This window comes from Tachypleus tridentatus, chromosome 6 (genome assembly GCF_004210375.1).
Source record: "Tachypleus tridentatus isolate NWPU-2018 chromosome 6, ASM421037v1, whole genome shotgun sequence".
Classification (NCBI taxonomy): Eukaryota; Metazoa; Arthropoda; class Merostomata; order Xiphosura; family Limulidae; genus Tachypleus; species Tachypleus tridentatus.
In genome coordinates this window covers 60,467,098-60,489,341 of record NC_134830.1, presented here as the reverse complement: position 1 = coordinate 60,489,341, position 22,244 = coordinate 60,467,098, and the positions used below count along the sequence as shown (strand labels likewise).

Here is a 22,244-nt window from a genome sequence, read left to right as displayed (position 1 = left end):
AGTGGACTCTGGCGAACGGCTTTAATTTCTCTCTCTCCAAAACTGTATGCATGCACTTTTGCCGTCGACGGGGTATTCACCCTGATCCTGAACTTCATATCGGTGAAGTTTTGCTGCCAGTGGTCCCGGAGACCAAGTTCTTGGGGCTTATCTTTGATCGTAAACTGACCTTTATACCACACTTAAAACAGCTTCGGGTCAAATGAACAAGAGCACTGAACATCCTCCGTGTTCTCTATTCTACCAGTTGGGGGGCAGATCGCTGTTCAATGTTAAAGGTATATCGTGCTCTTATTAGATCGAAACTCGATTATGGATCAATGGTCTATGGCTCTGCCAGATCCTCGGCCTTAAAGATGCTGGACCCCATTCATCACCAAGGACTTTGACTCTGCACTGGGGCTTTCCGTACCTCTCCAGTTCAAAGAATATACATTGAATCTCATGAACCTTCTCTACACCTTCGCCGTTTGCAACTATCTTTACAATATACTTCAAAACTTCATTCCTTACCAAAGCATCCCACCTGGAAATGTGTTTTCCTTCCTCGGTGGGCAGTACTTTTTCAGAACAGACGATCTGTCATTGCTCCGTTTGGCCTTCGCATCCGGGCGCAACTGGATGAATTGGGTCTGTCCTTGGATAACATTGCAGATTCCACAGGTCGGCCCATCCCACCATGGCTTATTACAGCCCCCAAATGTGACCTTTCTTTCAGTCACCTAAAAAGGCAGATACTCCAGATTGGAAGTACCGTCTTTTATTCAATGAATATCTTTCAAACAATCATTGAGTTCCCATTTATACAGATGGTTCCAAATCAGGTAATTCAGTGGGCTCTGCTATGGTTTGCTATGGGTCAGTAGTTGCGCGCAGAATCCCTTCTACAGCTTCTGTGTTCACTGCTGAACTGTATGCCATATCTCTTGCCCTGGATCATATTGCAGCTGAGCAGTACTCCAACTGCACTATTTATACTGATTCGCTTAGTTCTATACTTGCCTTGGAATCGCTACACGTTAGCTCACATCCTATTCTCGCTGATATTCGAAACCGACTGGCCCATTTCTCATTAGCAGCTACTTCAATCCAGTTTTTCTGGATACCAGGCAATGTTGGTATTCGCAGGAACGAGCTTGCAGACATGGCAGCTAAATATGTCTGCTTCAGCACCATCACTCCTATGCCTATTTCGTACATGGACTATGGTGTTGTCTTCAAGGCTCGGCTCCGTGCCAGCTGGCAGTCCACTTGGAGTGAGCAACGCGACAACAAACTTTTTCAAATCAAACCCAAAATTGGACTTTGGCCATCCATCTTCCGTAAAGTACGGAAGGAGGAAGTTGTTCTCATTAGGCTACGCTTTGGTCACAGTTTTTTAACTCATCATTTTCTTTTATCTGGAACTGATGCACCAATGTGTTGTTTGTGTAACACTCAAATCACTATCAGCCACGTTTTACTTTCTTGCCATCGTTACAATTCTCAACGACGGCAATATTTTAAACATATTTTTTTCCAGGGTCAGTCTGTAACATTGGACAGAGTTATTGGTGATGGTGACTCTGTCCACCTTGATATTGTTTTTAATTTTTTAATGGCCATTAATCTTTTTAATCTCATTTAAGAGTTGCATATTTATTCATTACACCTTTTTAATTGTGGTTCCTTTTTTACAGTTTTAATCTCTCTCATTCAATTTGACATTGGACAATGACCAGAACATTAAATAACTCGACACCAGGACTGGAAAGGCCAACTTCAGGTGACTAACGCTACTGTTTGAACTATCCGTTTGAACTACTCGTTAGTCGTCCTGGCGAGTTGTTATTATACTTTTGCTGCATATCATTTCACACTTTTACTACTTTACTTTTTAGTACTGGCCATATTTACTCATATCCCGGAACCAGGACTGGAAAGACCAACTTCAGGTGACTGACGGTGGTTTTTATACTTACCTGTTAGTCTTCCTGGCGGGTTATGATCATTACCATTCTGCTACAGGTAGTCCTTTACAACTTTGTTGATTGGATGTCAACATTGGTTTTTACGCCATTTTCTGTTTTAATTGCCATTTTGCTTTTATCTCAATTACTTTTACAAATTTTACTCCATTTACTTGACTTTTATCTTTTTACTGGACATTTGGCTACTCATTGTTACAATTTTGCTATGTATCTTTTAAAACTTCTATTCTTTTACATTTTGATACTGGTTGCTATGACACATAACCCGGAACCAGGACTGGAAAGGCCAACTTCAGGCGACTGACGGTGGTTCTTGAACTTACCTGTTAGGCTTCCTGGCGGGTTATGATCATTACCTTTTTTGCTAGAGTAAATACCTTACAACTTCTTATACTCTGTTTTCTATCTTAACATTGTAGACTAGGTGTCAACATTAGTTTTATACTTTTTTGTTTTACCTTCATTTCCATTTATGTCTATTACTACATTTATTTATTTATTTTTTTTACATTTTTACCGAATGTCTGGCGCAGATAGCCTCGCTGCTTTGTGCCATAAAACACTAAATCAATCAATCAATTCTTGTTCCCCAAACTCAAAAGACCCTTGAAAGAAAGAAGATTTGAGACGATTCCCGAGATTAAGGCAAATGCGACGAAGGAGCTGGAGGACATTACAAAAGAAGCGTACCAGGACTGTTTCAACAAGTGGAAACACCGTTGGGATAAGTGTGTGCGTTGGGGAGGAGATTACTTTGAAGGGGTCCCAGACCTGTAACTTCTAAATAAAGTACATTTTGTTTTATGACGTCAGTCCGCGTATTTTTTGAACAGCCCTCGTTTTCACACACGTTCGGTAATTTTATGATAAATAATAATAAAATTTAAAATATGGCACATGTTTCGATACATGCCCTTTCTCTAGAGGCAAAGAAACAGTTAAGAATTTTATCAGTTTTCGTTGTGGTTATTATTACTGCAAAACCAAAGAAGATTCTGAGTTTAAATAAGTTGTAATAAATATAGTTACGTAGATGAAGTTAAATATTACCTGCAATTCATTCAATTATTATATTATTCTGCAAGGTCGCCTCGTTTCCCATTGAATTATACAGAAACATTTACAATAAGACGTTAATACACAACTTGATAATTGACAGTCATTACAGACTGGAGAACAACTAAAATGTGCTACTGTAGTTATGATAATGCCCACACTGGCGTATTGACTAAAATTGTGTCGAGGGTAGATGGTTTTTGTTTTTTAATTTCGCACAAAGCTACACGAGGGATATCTGCGCTAGCCGTCCCTAATTTAGCAGTGTAAGACTAGAGGAAGCCAGCTAGTCATCACCACCCACCGCCAACTCTTGGGCTACTATTTAACCAATGAATAGTAGGGTTGTCCGTAACATTATAACGCTCCCCACGCCTGAAAGGGCGAGCATGTTTGGTGTGACGGGGGATTCGAACCCGCGACCCTCAGGATTACGAGTCGAGTGCCTTATCCATTTGGCTATGCCGGGCCGCAACATGGTACATTCTGGAACATCAGGAGGTTAGCAAGCCCAATCAACAGTACTGCAGTTTATAGACTAACTAATTAGGCCGACATTATACATTCAGTTATTAATTTGTAGCAATACTTAAGTTAGCGGTAATTTACTAATACATTCACAGCTCACGATTAATTCTAAAATACTTAATATTAAAAATAAAGTTATTTTTAGGAAACGTCCGAGCACCTAAATAAATTACAGTTTTGTGGCATTCTTCCATTACAATACAAACGATAAAATGGTACTCGACTGGCACAACCAGTGAATAACAATGATCTTTCCTGTTTATTTTATACTTGCAAAGACCTATAAAACATATGCGGTCAAATTAGCATCCTTATTGTATTAGCATTTCTTTAAATACAAGAGTTCTAGAATAATTCAAAGGAATTCTAATTGCACACACCGAAATCTGTAAGTCAACTTTTCTTAGGCCTAACATTACGGCTCATATTGGATAAAGAAAAGAGATAAATTAACATTGTAACTTGTGTATGTTTTTTGCTCTAGTTTAGTTAGGGCTAAATTTTACTGTATTCAGTATTATCAATAATCACTTGTAATTTTATTCTACGACCTAACGTTAGATCTTTTTAAAACTTTAATAAAATTTTAATTTGTTGTACAAAATGCCTAATAAAGTACATTCAATCTGCCTTTTGTTTACATCCATTGAAAGGAAGCGTACATGCATGTGTATTTAGATAATCAGTTGTGCGTGCATTTTCATCCCAGACAAAACATAATATTATCATCACTATGCTCGGAAGTGCTTAGTATGTAGTGATGGAACGAGAAAAAATGACCCTCGCATATTATGTATTGCTCATCATAGTTTCAAATGTTTCATATAACAATGTAAAATAGTTTCATAAACACTTAAATTAGGGTTTCGAGGTTTTCAAACGCTATTAAGACTTCAGTTTACCGAGAAAAAAAACAACAAAAAACGCTAAAGTAAAGAACCAGCGAGTATCGTGAAAGCCAAACATTATACTATTATTCTCATTCTAACATCAGTGCTGTCAGCTTACTAGTATTTGAATTGTTACATTTTAACTTGGAGAGTACAGAAGCAGTATCGTGTTTCATTAATTTCAACACATGATTTTCATTAAAATAAAAGAGGAGAAACAAGTAGTGAAAAATAAAAATGATGTAGAAGTAGTGATGCCAAAAAATTAACAAAACGAGGTAGGGGTGCTTATATATAAAACCATACATTCTAAATAACCACTGAGTCAATGTTATATGTTTATGGGAATTAGCCATTGTAAGACTTAATAACATTATTCAGTTTAAATGTGTTTATTTAAACCTGAATTAATACAAGTGAACGAAAATAAACATTTAGCTGTAAATATAAAGTTTTTTGTTTTGGAAATATTTTGCTACTTATGCAGGGATACATATGTATGTATATATATATATATTTATCTATTTATTACTTGTTAAACTATATCAAGTTACACTTATAGACCTATGATGAGACACAAACGAACTTGGGTCATTGGAGATTAACACGATGACGATGAATACTGACTCTGTTAACATATTAACACACCCACCACTGAAAATAAAACAAACAAAAACACCCAGACATTCCGCGCAACTTGATTCTAAGAGAATTACCTAATTTATAAGGTTAAAATAACGCTACTTCACGATAACGGGCGTGACAGTTTAACACAGCGGATACGTTTGGAGATTACGTCAGCAATGCTTCGTCTAGGCAAGTACATAAGAGCTCGTTTCGTTCTTTTTCTCACACAGATATAACCTGCCCAAGGGTCAATGGGACCGCTGAAAGAGAGAGTTTGTACAATTCAAGGTGGATGCCCTTACCTGTGTTATCACATTGCAGCTGTTACATGCTGTATGAAAGGTTTGAATCAGGTTATTGCAATTAAGTAAGGCGGGAACTTAAAATAAAATTCAAGTAGGTGGATGAAAATAGGCAGGTAAACGATATTAACAACCACTGACCTTTGATTACCTTCTCTCTGTCAGTTACTTGTTCTAGTTTTTTTTACGTGTCCTCACCACGGGATACATGAAGTCTTTACTAAACAGGTGTACACGTAAGGAAAAAAAATGGCAATAAATTTATACTACCAAATATAGTTTTTATTATTATTTTTATACGACTTTGAATAAATACGTTTTAAACTTGCAGCCTCTCTAGAACCTTGAAGTACCATATTTTAGTTGTTTGTAAAATATCACCATGTAGTCCAAAATTGCATAATATTATTTCTTTTAATTTATTGACACCGACATTTTCTGACCATGTTAGTGGAATTTTATATATATACACACATACATTCGTATATATGTATTTCTATTCCACAAGCATCGATTTTATTTTTAAAATGCTGGAAAATCCATATTTTTATCTGGCTTATATTTTTTAACTTCGAACTTTCACTGAATCGAGGGCCTGGCATGGCCTAGCGCGTTCAGGCGTGCGCTTCGTAATCTGAGGGTCGCGGGTTCGCGCCCAAGTCGCGCAAAACATGCTCGCCCTCCCAGCCGTGGGGGCGTTATAATGCGACGCTCAATCCTACTATTCGTTGGTAAAAGAGTAGCCCAAGAGTTGGCGGTGGGTGGTGATGACTAGCTGCCTTCCCTCTAGTCTTACACTGCTAAATTAGGGACGGTTACTACAGATAGTCCTTGAGTAGCTTTGTGCGAAATTCCAAAACAAACAAACAAACAAACACTGAATCGAACGTCGCCCTTATAACATACCCAATACCTCAAAATGCGTAGAACGATTTTTTATTTTATTATTACCATCTTTTACTGACCAAACGGTGTGCGAATGTTGGATTCACAAATCCATAGTGGAGCATGCTAACCACTGACCACTCTCGGCATTAAAAAGAAATGGTTAAATTTTGATGAATAATCTATTAACGTGAAATGAATACCAATGAGAGTCATAAGTCTCTTTATTCAATTTTTTAAAACTTTTTTACTGTTTTATTTGTTTCAGATCAATAAATGTGATGTTCGATGTATTATTCTGAAACTGTCCATTTGAAATAGTATTCATATATTTTAATTTTCTGAATAACCTACATTTCGCTTCCATAACCACATACAATTTCTCATATTATTATCGAACTAACAAAAAGCTTAAGAAAGTATAATTTGTTTAAACATATTGTACTTTTCATTGTCTCACAACAACATTTGTATATCTAGTTACACTAAACTGGAACAGTCTAATGTGACAACAGGCAATGAATCTGGTTCAATCAATGTTCTAAAAACTTGTTTAACATAAAATAACAATTGCGTCGTTAATAAAATTATACTCGTAGGTGTGTTCATGTAGTCACTAAAACTGAGTGAAGGTTCTGAGGCTCCCTATAAATTATACTACGTTGGTTAGGGTTACGATAAAAGGACTTCCTAAATTTTACAATTCAATCCTTAAACTGTACCGTAAACAATTAGGTCAAGCTTTAAAAAATATACATGCCAACCTTATCTCTTTTTGCAATTTTGCCTTCCAGTACTGCCTACTTGTCTCAAATAACGTTAAACCTGACAGACTACTGTATCGCCTACAGACCTAAGACCTGGTATTAGCTGTATTCTTTCGGTCCTTCATGGCACAAAGCAACTATGGACAGCTGAACGACATTTGTTGATTCTAGAAAATGCACGACAGAAAACGTTGCGGGATGGAAATTATTGATACTGAATGCTCAAAAGTATCATATAATAACAATAAAGAAAATGGAGTTCGTAAGAGAACGTCGTTGATTTCAGATATCAAATGACGAGATACATTATTTAAAAGCAGCTGGTAACTGACGGACTGCTTAATGTCTAAATATAACATAAAACATAAATAACATTTTGGTATATAAATGGCACCTAACAGAATACCTCTGGAGAAAGAATAAAAAATAAAAAAAGAAAGAGGGCTGGGTTTCTTAAAGAGTAAATCACTGGCGCTGAAAACGCGCGTTTATAGAAAGCAACTAGTATTTAAACCTATCAATTTTCATCTGACAATATCTGTTTTAAGGGGGAAGAGGGAAGAAAACAATAAACCCTTACTACTCTGGGATTTTATCCCGAAATAACATAAAAAGACCAAGAGAAGCAATAAAACCCGCCTTTAATAGCACAAAAGTAGCATTTTGGCCACATGAGTATAAAACATAAATTAACATTTATTCTGGATGATAGCTATAAAAGACACAGAATCTGCTTCGAGGAACTAAAACAGTTGTTTGATTTTTATCACTTTTTGATTATTGTTTTTCATTTGTTATTTAGCACCACCTTTGAATCTCCACGAATTTAATAAATATTCATTCTGGCGTTTGATTAGGAGTTTTTACGTTTCAGGTTTTGTTATAACAAGATAATTTCGACTACTAAACCCTCATTTGTCGAAAAATCTTTATTATCCTTGCAATTACATTAATTGTATATTATCCTATACACTCGTGTAATTAAGGCTTTTTTTTGGTGAGTGACTTGAATAGTTTGAATGCCAGTATTATATATTAAAGTGAAAAAGAGTGACATTAAGACGAAACAATGAACTTCCTTTTCTGGTATCCCCGTCGCACCAAACATGCTCGCCCTTTCAGCCGTGGGGGCGTTATAATGTGACAGTCAATCTCACTATTCGTTGGTAAAAGAGTAGCCCAAGAGTTGGCAGTGGGTGGTGATGACTAGCTGCCTTCCCTCTAGTCTTACACTGCTAAATTAGGGACGGCTAGCGCAGATAGCCCTCGTGTAGGTTTGCGCGAAATTCAAAATAACCTTTTCTGGTAAATACCTTATTATTACTATTATCATTAATGTGATAAAGATGATAACGAAAAATAATAAATATTCACCTTAATATTTAAAACATGTGATCTTACATTTATATGACATTAAAAAACTAATGTAATTTAAAATAAAAATTGTTTATAAATGGCCTAGAAACAAGTTAGACATTTTTCTATTGCTATACCCATACGCTACGAGTACAGGAACAATAATCAGAGGTGTTTCGCGATATTATCAGAGCACAGTTGTTCAAAATGTGTGTACTTAGTTATGTAAGCTGAGATAAGACTTTTAAAAGAGCCCCCCAGTGGCTCAGCAGTGTGTCTGCGGACTTACAACGCTAAAAACCGGGTTTCGATACCCGTGGTGGGCAGATCACAGATAGCCCATTGTGTAGCTTTGTGCTTAATTAAAAAAATAACAACAACTTTTAAAAGAAGCAAGAAAAATTTTAAGTCGAATTAAAGATGGAAATGCTTTCAGCTTCGGGGCCTGGCATGGCCTAGCGCGTTAAGGCGTGCGCTTCGTAATCTGAGGGTCGCGGGTTCGCGCCCGAGTCGCGCCAAACATGCTCGCCCTCCCAGCCGTGGGGGCGTTAGAATGTGACGGTCAATCCCACTTTTCGTTGGTAAAAGAGTAGTCCAAGAGTTGACGGTGGGTGGTGATGACTAGCTGCCTTCCCTCTAGTCTTACACTGCTGAATTAGGGACGGCTAGCACAGATAGCCCTCGAGTAGCTTTGTGCGAAATTCCAAAAACAACAAACAACAACAACAGCTTTCAGCTTCTGATGTACTGGAGTCACAATCTGCTTACGTCTAGCAACTACTGCAGGAGGAGACCTACCAGGAAGCTATTTTTTTTTTTCGGGAGATGTTAGATATGTTGCTGGACATTGAAAAGTGAAACACTAAAATAACCTAACTTAGGTTTAGCAGCATTGTTCAGGACATATTTCTGTTTTTAGTAGTTTCTTTAGTTTAAGTAAATGAATAAATTAATTATTATTGTAAATATTATTATTAGCGGGACCTATGTGTTTTAAGTCAAGCCTTAGAATTAGATCAAGACAGGTGCACTTGTAATTTTTAAATTGTTGGATGTTTTCTACGATACTAAACGAAAAACGTTAATGATTTTTCAAGTGAAAGTATTTTTAAATGTTAAGTTTTTGTTTTTTCCTGTTTTAACTTGGCTATCTTTGCCTGTTTTGTATTGATTCGCCCATTGCACAGTAAAGTCTGTTTTGTTTGTTTTTTGAATTTCGCGCAAAGCTACTCGAGGGCTATCTGCGCTAGCTGTCTCTAACTTAGCAGTGTAAGACTAGAGGGAAGGCAACTAGTCATCACCACCCACCGCCAACTCTTGGACTACTCTTTTATCAACGAATAGTGGGATTGACCGTAAAATTATAACGCCCTCACGGCTGGGAGGGGGAGCATGTTTGGTGCGACCGTGATTCGAACCCATGACCCTCGGATTACGAGTCGAACGCCTTAACACGCTTGGCCATGCCGGGCCCGCACAGTAAAGAGTCTCATGTTTTGATTTGCATTTCGTAAATGGACTTTACTATATTTGATTGATAGAAATAGTCGTGTTATATTTTGAGTACATGTGTAAGCTTTGAGCATAAGAATCGACATTGCATTAGGTGTGTATCTAATACTAGTGATTTACAGTATCGTTGTTAAGTGAACTGTGGTGAACGTTCTAGAATCTCATGTGATTTGTATAAAAAACAGCTAGCAAGCGACAGAAGAAGAATGTTATTGGTCAGCTACAGTCAGTGTGCCGTAAGCCTCGGAAGCTCTAATTGTAATAAAGACCTATCAATAAGCATACTACAAAATTGACCAGGAACGATTACAAATTTCAAACATCACAAATCCCTCAACTTCAATGAATTACTTTGGACACTATTATTTCTACGAGGAAGTTAAATTAGGTAGTTTTACGGGTAAAAGTCAGCTTATAAAGGTGTGAGGCCAAATAAGAACCAAGCTAGCTAGGGGGTATACCAACTCACAATTAATTTGTTCGTCGTGGACTTGAATCGTCGATAAAGTATTTAGTTCTAGATCGGATATGAGGCTCAGTATAGTTTGTAAGTTTGTAAAACTCTTGTATATAAACTATCATTTGTAATAACTATAAGCAATAACTATTATTATAAATTGCATTGTTTTTGTTTATTTATTTGTATATTAAAATGTATTTGTATTACAAAAGAAATTGTTTGTATCAATCTTGCTGGTAAAAATCATAAAGTTGATACATATTAACAATTAATTAACTTCTAAATTCAAATTTCCGATTGTTTGAAATATGTATTACTACGTAACCTACGTAATATAATAAATAAATCGCAGACTCGTCCGAAATAAATTATAATATTTAATGTAGTATGTCATAAAACCATTGTTTTATGTAGATTAACTATTTTAAAGCATTTATTTGTAGATTTACTGTGCAGAAAAATATATTTTATGTAGATTAACCAATGATTGAAAATAAATTCGTTGTGGACTATTTTAGGGATATTAACTGTTAATGTAAAAGTATTTATTTGTGGAATTAAAGCGAAAATGCTTTCAAATATAAAGTTTGTTTGTTTTGGAATTTCGCACAAAGCTACTCGAGGGCTATCTGTGCTAGCCGTCCCTAATTTAGCAGTGTAAAACTAGAGGGAATGCAGCTAGTCATCACCACCCACCGCCAACTCTTGGGCTACTCTTTTACCAACTAATAGTGGGATTGACCGTCACATTATACACCCCCACGGCTGGGAGGGCGAGCATGTTTGGCGCGACGCGGGCGCGAACCCGCGACCCTCGGATTACGAGTCGCACGCCTTACGCGCTCGGCCATGTCAGGCCACAAATATAAAGTAAAACACTTATGTGGAATAACCGTTAATTCAATGATATTACATGATTAGAATAACAGTAAAAACACTGAAATCCGAGATGAAGTTATTTTAGGATAAATTACAATAAAATTACTTAAGAGTTTTATTCTTTGCTGGCGCGGCACGGCCACGTGGTTAAGGCACTCGACTTCTAATCTGAGAGTTGCGGGTTCGAATTTCCGTCACATCAAACATGCTCGCCCTTTCAGCCGTGGAGGCGTTATAAAGTGCGATCAATCCCACTATTTGTTGGTAAAAGAGTAGCCCAAATATTGGCCGTGGGTGGTGATGACTAGCTGCATTCCCTCTTGTCTTTCAAAGCTACATTAGGGACGGCTAGCGCAGATAGCCCTTGAGTAGCTTTGCACAAAATTAATAAAACAAACAAACAACAAACTTTAATGGTGAATTGCTGTGAATTTAATAGACAGAAGGTACAGAAGTATAAGTTTCTGAATTTATTTTTATGGTAAGAGTTCTAACATCTTGGTTACAAGTCTTTTTACTGTAAGTTAAAGGTGAATTATTTTACAGTTTATTAGGAGCATATGTATTTCAGATAAAGTGCCTTTCATTTTGCCTACCAAGTTTCAAGAAACACATGAAGTTAACTTCTAAGTAAGGGAAGTTTCATACTTAACGTTTTTTTCCTTCCGGACTTTTCATATCTAGTACTGATCAGTGCTAATAACATTATGGTGAGCATTTACTGACTTTCAAAATGAAGTACGTATACGATACAGAAAAAAAAAGTTGTCATTTTGTTTTTCCAAACGCATCTAATTATAACATTATATGAGAATAACTATACGAATCACTTGATAAGAAGTATATACAATGTGTGAGTGTTTTCTTATAGCAAAACCACATTGAGCTGTCTGCTGCGACTAAATTAACTGTTGCTAATTATATTTGCTAACACTCAATCGTAGTTGTAAAGCATGCAGATGTTTCACACCCTAAATTTTACCGTTATTTTTAGTTAAGATAATGCTAAATAATTTTGACGTTTATAGTCGTTTGCAAAGTAACAGAAGCGACCACGCAGATGTGTTGAAATTATTTTTAATTCTGGATTATCTCACGATTTGACTTAACATACTCTGTTATTTCTTTCAGAGGCTCAATAGTTCCTCTACTGCATTATATCAGTGTCTGTTGGCCTCGATAACAAATGCTGACATATGACGTCACGATATATGTATTTCTGTGCGAGAACTTACTCCCTCATTGTACAGGCCAGTTTCCTACTAAATAAGCTCTGGAAGTTGCGTAGGAAGAATAGTATGTTCCGTCTTCTAAGTTATACTTTAGACATAATTTCATTTTCTCTAATTTTTTTTTTTTTTTCAAACAGCCAATTAAGTTACTCTTAATACATTACAAAGTGAGTTAGGCCCGGCGTGGCCAGATGGTTAAGGCACTCGAATCATAATCCGAGGGGAACGGGTTCAAATCCCCGTTACACCAAACGTGCTCGCATTTTCAGCCGTAGGGGAGTTATAATATGACGGTGAATCCCATAATTCGTTGGTAAAAGAGTACCCCAAGAATTGGCGGCAGGTGGTGATGACTAGTCTTACACTGCTAATTAGGAACTGCTAACTAAAAACAGCACCACACAAATAAATAATCAACTCAAATTAGCTGGTTTGTTTTGAATTTCGCGCAAAGCCACACAAGGGCTATCTGTACTAGCCGTCCCTAATTTAGCAGTGTAAGTCGAACCCGCGACCCACAAATTACTAATCGAGCACCCAAACCTCTTGGCCAGACTAGACTAATATTGTGTCATACACCACAGCGACAACAATTAGTCTAACATCGTTTGTTAACTCAGTGCCATACTCCACATCAATACAACAATAAGTCTAACATCGTGTTTTAACTCAGTGTCATACTTCACATCAATACAACAATTAAGTTAACACCGTTTGTTAACTCAGTGTCAAAACCACAGCGACGACAATTATTCATTGTATTTAAAATACCATGTAATCAATGTGCAGATGATAAAGTCTAATAACATTTTATGTATAATGTCTACACAAGCACATTTTAAAGAACCAGTTAGTTTACACGTCAGAATTCTACCTACAAACGTTGTTTTAGTACAAAGCTACACAACAGACTCTGATCGCTCTCCCTATTGAGGAGAATCAAACCAATGATTTTCGCGTTTCAGGTCTCTAGCTTATTACTGACCCTGTAGGGGATGGGATCCCACTAAGGGATAAAAATAATAAGAAATGAATAGTGAAATATAAAATAGCTGTTAAGAAGCAGGGTACGAGTTAATTATATCACTTTCATGCATTATTAATTTAATAGAAAATATGAAGTCTCCCCAGAATTACAGTTTAATTAGTTTTCAAAATGTTGTATAATACATCTGCTTCTCTGTAAAAGCACTTTAATGCTTACAATAATAACATTTAATGTTTTATTTTTAAACAAATTTCCCTATTAATTGTAATAATGAATCTATGTCTCCGGATTTACAACGCTAAAATCAGGGGTTCGATTCCCTCGGTGGGCTGAGCAGATAGCCCTTTGTGGCTTTGCTATATGAAAAACACACACACACACACACATAATAATGAATCATCATAGTCCTAGCGATATATATATATATAGAGAGAGAGAGAAAGAGCTTTAAATAGTTACAGCTTTCGTGTTTTACATGCTAATTTGACGAATGATTTCTTTCTAAATATTCGAATGTTTTAAATACACATTTTAATTTATGAAAGCTCCCTAAGCATTGCTTTTCGTTAAAAATACGAACATTTTGAATTCTGTAATGCACTTTATATATATCACTCTTTGTTTTCACCCTGTGGGACAGTCTACAAACTTATATTCCTAAACTATACTGTAACAATACTCGTGGTTCATCTATCACACGATTGTACTGTTTTTTGCTTAAATGTCCTGTGGGTAAAAAGGGTGACATCTATTTCATTTAAAAGTCTCAAATATGCCGTGTGAAGATGTTCCAACATATATAACTCAATCCTAGTTATGATGCACCTTAAGAAAATGTTGGCCTCTTTAAAAGTATGAAACATCTTATTCAGAATATGGTGCTAAAGGAAACTGATACCTGAGACTTGTTAATATGAATAGCCCAACTAATTCTTGTCATAAAGATAAGTTAACTAGAGTTGTTTTTTTTCTAAGCCTGCCATTAAACTATTTGAAAGCCAGTTTTCTGCACTTTCTTCTTTCCTCTGGCATTCTTTATGTGCTGATGATTCATCTATTGGAATTTCATCTTGTCCAATTGATATCGTTAGCTCATTGTCCTGACCAAATTTTTACTTGCACGTGTTGTAAAGTAATTGCTTGTTATTTGTTATGCTGCTTACGCTTCATCTGAATAACAAAAAAGAAAAAAAAAAGATTCAATAATTTGTAAGTATAGGGAAAAATTCTCAAAAAGCAAGAAAAAACTTTCACTTTTCAACTTTTTTATTCACATTCCACTTGGCCTGGTGGTATAGGGGCTCGACCGGCAACTTTCGAATCACAGGATCAAATCCCGTCACCGAACATGCTCATCCTTTCTGCTATGGGGTCGTTATAAAGCTATCAATCCCATCATTCGTTGATGAAGACTTGGCTCTGGATTGTGTTGTGTTTTCCCTCTAGTCAATCACCTCAAAATTGGAGTCCTCGAGTGACTTTGCGTGAAATTCAACAAATAAAGATATCCTACACGAAACACGTTTAACAACCATCCTCGCAAACCGATTTTCCATACTTCTAAAGGACTTGGGTACGACAGAAAACTGTATGCGAGTTGGTTCGATGAATGTGGCGCACCCACTAGCCAGATGTCTCAGTCCGTTGTCTATTAAACTCCTCATAATAGTAAAAGTGGACATAATGGAAGAAAATGATTAATCTTGTAGAGAGGAAGGTAGCCAGCCTATGGTACTTTCCGCGAATTTTGGAAAAAAAAAATCCCTCTTCTCATATCTAATAATAACTCTTCACACAACTACTGTGATTAGTTAATAACGAAATTTTTATTTTATAAGGATAGTCTTTTGGTCAGAATTATTTACTACAATGTCTTTATATCTAATTCTTTAAAATTGCAGGGTACTGGAAAAAATTTACAGTATGAGATGGAAAAAGTTTCAGTCGAAATTCACGTAGTGTAAACCAGAAGATCATTTCATAATGAAGAAACCATCTGTATTTATAATTATTTTCCAAACAGCTCAAACTGCATGTAACTTTATTTCGTATACACTTCATATGACTCACTTGTAGCCTTCGTGTGCAACCACTTAATTTTAGATAGATGATTTTGCTTTGACGTGAAACAGACGGTTTGTTTGTTTGGATTTCCCAAAATTAGAAGAGGACTTTCTGCAATAGACATCCCTACTTTTAAAGTAATTAACTAGAGAAAAGGCAGCTAGTTTACGCCAATCACCAACAACCCTTGGGGTACTCTTGTCATACCGAATATGTGTGTAGTCTGCGTAATAGACAAAGCCCTCCTGCATGACCTGATGCTAAACAGAAGGCTTCTTGGCAGTGATACATTGAACAAAAGTTAGAAGTGAAACACTAGTTTAAACACGTTTTAGTTTGACTTATATATATATAAAGAATTAACTAGGTTGTTAAGGCTCGCAATCTGAGGGTCGCGGGTTCGAATCCTCGTTACAACAAACATGTTCGCATTTTCAATCGTGGGGGCGTTATAATCCCAATTCGTTGGCGAAAGAGTAGCCCAAGAGTTGGCGGTGGGTGGTAATGACCAGCTGCCTTTCCTGTAGTCTTACTTACATTAGGAACGGCTAGCTCAGTTGCTACAGAGTAGTTTTGTGTAGACGTGTGTTTTACCAATTTTAAACACTTTTTGCATTAAATAATAATAACATACTTGTGGTTATTTCGTTTTACAAATCAAATAATTTCCAAAGATTTTAGTTACTTAATCCATCATATATTTCAGCATAATATGTATAACTGTAAATGAAAATTTCTTATACGGTAATTATAAACGAATAAAACGTTCTTTTGTTTATTATAAGGTGTGTTATTAAAGTTTTTTTAAATCAATAAAAGATGGTTATTGTACACTCACTTCATAGCGTGTTCTGCTCTATAGATAGACGAAAGTGGAAATGTTAACATTTGTTAAAAAAGCAGGATGTTCTACGCTACTGACGTGATACGAGTGATGTTTGGTATACCCTTAATCTAGTTTGTCTCTTTATGTTATATACAGTTAGAGAAGTGTTTGTGCTACTTAACTCTATCTATCAATATCTAGCATCCGTAAAATAGACAGCATACACATATAAAAATGTTACATTCATTTCTGCTTTTTTTGTTTGTTTGTTTCCTTTTTTTAAGATGAAGGATTTTAACCAATGACAATAAACTTCCTTTGCTGTAGGAAAGGGTGCTGCGCTCATAGGCCTTTGTGATTTACGAGAATTTGACGGTAGAGGGCGATAGTATTATTTCTCGCTGTGTTAGCGTGGCTCCTAGAAACCCAAACGAGCCGATTTTGCATATATATGTGATGTGCTCAGTACTTTAATTTGTAAAGTGAGGGTATGTTGCATATAGAACCGAGCTTATTAACCTTTCAGCTTTTGTTTATGTGGAAAAATATTAAAATGATTCGGTGATATACACGAGTTAAGACGCAAAAGTAATTGCACATAGGATTGTGAAAATCGAGTTTATTAATTAGGTGACTTTCGATTTGGGTACGGAACCCATAAAGAGGGCTGTTGATTCTGAATTAGTATTTGTATAGCGTATGGAAGTGGGTAAAGTTGCTTATTTTTGAATAATGATGTAAAGCCAGATCTGACTAAAATTAAAAATTGGTTATTAAGCTTATTCTTAGTAATACTCATCGATGTAATGACCAAACTACTGTTTTTGAAGTTATAAAGCCCAGTAAACGATTTGTAATTGTTCTGAAATTTGGTTAAACGTTAATTTAAACTGTCTTGCATAAGTGTATTATTTCTAAGAGTTTTCTGATAAGCGTCGCGTGTTTTGTGTGTGAAGACTTTCTAACCTCAGCATGGGAACTCTTGAAGAAAAAGATGAAGTTATTAGACGTCAAGAAAACACTATTCGACAGTTGCAGAATTTACTTGCTCGGAAAGATGAAGAAATTCAAGCCTTATGTAGTCAATTAGACAAATATCAGTCGGTACTGATACCACTAAGTTATAACCAACACGACAAGCATGGGAGACGTAAAGAACGAGCACAAGGGATTTCTGCCGAACCACAGTCATTACGTACAATCCAAGAACTCATTACAACTAAGTTTCCAGAATATCCTAAATCAGAACAGTAAGTTTTCCGTTGAAAGTATTTTAGAAACTATTAATAATAGGGTATGACTGTTTTTTAAAATGGATTTTATTCCCCATAAACTAATTTTAAATGTTATTGCCAAAGGATATGTGTATTGAATTATTTTTTTCTATTCCCACAACTATCAGTTAAATTTGAGAGGGAAACAAACTTTGTATGAGCATATTTTATTTAATTGTTAGTATATGATATATTAAGTTACAGCATTCCATGCTCTTAGCACAATTGTTTTATTGTCATAAGTGCATCTAACAGAATATGTCTTGTCAAAATATTAGTCATTGTTTGCAGTAAATTGTTTAATTATGTTATATTTATATATTATAAAAAAACTTTGCAATATATACAGCTTTATGAATAGCCATCGAATTTGTGGAGGTCACAAGTTAATCTAAATTTTGAATAAATTTTAGTTTCTGTTATAAATCTCAAGAAAACACGACTATTTCATAATTTCCACAAACGGACAAGTCTATAATGACTGCACATGTAATTTATAGTGTATACATGTATACATATGTATATATACACATATACAGTACACTGGATAATATGTATTTGTCTTTTGGATGTTAATGACTGTTTGTTATTTACAGAATATAAACAGAAGTAACATAAGGATATTTTGACCATTTATGTTAGTTATTAAATCTATCACTATATTCAAACTTGTATACAATAAACACTGTGCATTGGATGCTACCATTAACTCTAGTCAGTTAGACTCTCAGCATATTGAGTATATGCAAAAAAAAAAAAAAAAAAAACAGCTTGCATGTTGACATCCAAGTGATATATCTACCATTTATAATAAAGCTTTAAAACATGTAAACAACCTTGTACTAGCATCAGTCACTTTAGATTCCCCTTTTTAAAAGCATATCCATTTCTTTTTATCACATTAGTACTGATACTGCAGCTCTTGTGATCAAAACGTAATGAAATATCAAATTAAAGACATGTAGAGTTGGTAAAGTTAATCTATGTAAGTTACAGTAAGTGTGGAAAATAACTTAAAAATACAAGAAAAACAGGCTAACAATTCATATTTTTAATTGTTTTTGTACAATATGTGTGTTTTAAGACAGACTGGCAACAAATATTCTTTCTTAGCATTTGGTGTTTTTTAATCTTAGTGTGTGTGAATTATTAAATAACAAAATGAAGTATTGCTTTGTTGACAAGCCCAAAAAGTTTATTCTAAGTTATAGTAACAACTAACAAGTTCTTTTATTTAAATTAAACTGTCACTGTTTGCATTTATTAATAACTACATTCTATATAATTAGTAAAAAATATTATTTAAATATTTATACTTGTTATTTTCAGTAATTCCCATTCTTTTGCATAGGTAAATAACACTACCAAACTTTCACTTAATCAAATCATTTTTCACTAACAATTTCTCATTAGTTGCTATTACCTGAACAGTATTTGTTAGTTTTCAAGTATGATTTGTAAAATTACTGTTCATCCTACACTGCTATTGTACTCCAAAGAGAACTTCTTTATGTATGTTCTGAAAATAAAAATAATATTGATAGAAACATTCTGCTATTCTTAATAAAAAGTTAATTGATAATAATGTGACCAAAATTGTGTGTTTGTGAAATTGAGAAACAAATTATTTTATGCTAGAACTTATTAGGAACATAAATGTGTTGGTCACAATTTGATTATTGGAAACTGTACTAAGTTATATCTCTGGTTCCACTTAAGATGACCTGTTTCAGCTGTACATGAACTGAATTTGAATAAGCCCTACTACATAATCCAACTATTTGTATTCAGTAGTAGTTTGAGATGAGAGAATGTTATGTTTGTGCAAATCATTGAAACTTGCATATTATCAGTTTGAAAACATTTTGCTAGTGTACTGTTTCACTTCTTTATAATTGATGGTTTACTTTGAACCAACTGTCTTGGTAACTGGAATTCCTGCAGAGACTCATTCATAATTTTATGTAATGAATATTAACAAAAAAAAAAAAACCCTGAGTGACAACAGCTGACTGACAACAAACTTGTTTGGCAAGTTTAGTGTATGAAACATGAACTTGTTTTGTAGTAGTATAATTAAAAAGATTTGGGATGTCTGTCCATTATTGTGTTATAATGTTTGATTCAACTTCAGTTCAACATAGATATCTAATTAAATAGTATTTTCAGTAACGAAAATGTATCTTTAAATGAAAGTTATGAGAAAATATCGATGATTGTAACATGAGTTTTCGCTTTGAAATACATATCTCTGTTTTTATCTAAATATCAAATTATCATTTGTATTTGGGATCAAACTGTATATTTGGACAGGAATGAATAACATGTATACATACAATTAGATAATGATAAATGTCATAAACTTCTCTGTGATGCAGTTGGGGAAAATAGAGGTATAAATATACTTCTTATCTTATAGCTTTAAGCTCACATATTTTGTTTACAAGTGTAGCAAAATAATCTCTAAGATATTCAAACTAAAACAACACACACATGCAAGTACTGAATTAAAATAATGCTAGAATTTATGCATAAGAAACATTTTAATATTTCAGCTAACTGATTTTCTCATAATGTTTTGTTTTATAAAGCAAAAAATGTAACAAACATTTCTCTGTCTGTAATTGGAGTAATGTTTACATAGCTGTAAGATAGATTCAAGCTGCCTTTTTCTTTTCTAATTTTCTTTTTCTTCTGTTAAAATATGTTTTAATTACACTATCATATAATCAATTTTTTAACATTTTGTTCAAGACTGTACATTTGAGACTATGTTCTTATTTTACTTATGGTTAGCCATCAAAGTTTTTTTAATATAGGAGAGAACAAATGTAGTTTTAATGTTAAAATTGTTTTTATAACATTTGGGATCTATAAAATGTAATTTTATATTAACTAGACTTGTACATTATTTATGCTGTAACTTTTATTTAAATGTAAATTACAGGTGGTATGTGAAACTTAACATATTTGGATGGGAAGAGTTATTCAAAAGAAACCTATATAAAGGATGGCAAGTCAGCTAAGAATTAGAGATGTTTTAATGCAAAGATGTATAAATCCTGAATCCAAATGTAAGAATGTATAGATTTATTATTTCCATGATAGAATGATTAGAAGAAATGTGATTTTCTACAATAACTTCATAGCTCTTTGCTGACATTTTAGTAATGATTAATAAGTGTAAAGCTTTCTGCTAAGTTTTTAGGCATGATTAAAGAAACCTTTCTTTTGGGAAGCCTTTCTCTAAGAGTTTGTGCTAAATGGAGAGAATAATAAGTCATTGATTTCTATTGAATTACTGTTTTAGGTTTGATAACTTTATTTAAAATAGCTATGGAATAGTATGGTGTGACATTTGCCATTAGTTGATTGTAATTGATTCAATCACTTGTTGATTAATTGATATTTGTGGAGAGTTAGTAAGTGACCACATCTAAAGAATGATTGACCTTTTTTTCAACTGGAACTTTTTTCTACAATGACCCCAGTAATTTTACATAATTTCCAAGACACAGAAGTATCAAATGCTCATCAGTGATTAATTTCCAAACTAACTGCTTTTCACTAAACATCTAGTAAATATCTCTTGAACTATTTAATCAAAATTCAGCTGGATTACATATAAGATAAATTACACATGTAATGATTTGAATTTACTTAATAAAGTTTACATACTCTGTTGATAAAACTGATTTCAAGTTACTTAGACACTCGTATATTCAAGTAGTGCAGATAATAACAAATGGAGCAGGCATTTAACATTTTAAGATATATGTATATGTGCTACAAAAAAAAATGAATGACTTAGATAATATTATTGCACTTTCAACATGTATGATTTAAAACAAAGATAATAATGGAGCTAAAAAACTAAATATAAACCTTTATTTAATTTTATAAATAATGAGTAAAAGGATCTCAAACCACATGATGCACTGTTATAAATGTAAATCCAAATATCCAGTTGGCTATTGACCATATTTATTCATCTGGTTAGCTCTTGGTGATGGTATGAATAGGTAAATATTTTGCATAATGGAGCACTGTTAGTCAGACTTAAGGATTTTTCTCACAAAGTTGCTGTTTGCAATAAACCTTAAACTAGAAGCTGATAATAAAATTTCTAAATATAGTATGAGAAGAAACAAAGTTGGTGATGAATGCTGCATAGTGCTTTATAAATCAAGCACTGTAGAAAAAAGAAATTATCAATCTATAATGTAAATAATGTTCATTAATTTGTCAACAAAAGGAATATTGAATACTGATATAGGAATTGCAAAGATTTTCATGAGTGAGGGTAGGAAAATGTTTTTGGGGAGGTGGGAATTTCACATACTTATGAACTTTGGGAATTATTTTCCCTTCTTGTGGCCAGGCCTTATTATGTATTTTTTTCAGTTGCAAAAAATGCTAATTTCCTTATTTAACTTTTTTAACTATAAGAATATGGTTTTTTAAATTCAAATGAACTGTATTGGAACACATATCATAAAATGATATTTGAATGCATTTTCAGCCTTAATTTCAAACATGGGGTGCCAAAAAAACTGTGGGAAGTCACTTTTTAACTAAAGTTTATTTTAATGCATTTCTGTGGACACCATTTTCTGTAATCTGCTTTC

The 22,244-nt window shown here is 34.3% G+C and overlaps 1 protein-coding gene and 1 long non-coding RNA gene across 3 annotated transcripts in view; one reads left to right on the top strand and one right to left on the bottom strand.

Annotated features, from left to right (window-relative positions):
* LOC143252649 (uncharacterized) overlaps nucleotides 1-22,244 on the bottom strand; it is a 51,015-nt gene that overhangs the window by 9,606 nt on the left and 19,165 nt on the right. The window lies entirely within an intron of this gene.
* for (cGMP-dependent protein kinase for) overlaps nucleotides 16,695-22,244 on the top strand; it is a 62,672-nt gene continuing 57,122 nt past the window's right edge. Inside the window, exon 1 of one of the 2 annotated variants that reach the window (XM_076505110.1) lies at nucleotides 16,695-17,592. In XM_076505110.1, coding sequence (XP_076361225.1) covers nucleotides 17,315-17,592 — 278 coding nt within the window. In that variant the 5' untranslated portion in view covers nucleotides 16,695-17,314. The remainder of the gene's footprint in view (nucleotides 17,593-22,244) is intronic. The other variant, XM_076505113.1, reaches the window with a different exon arrangement.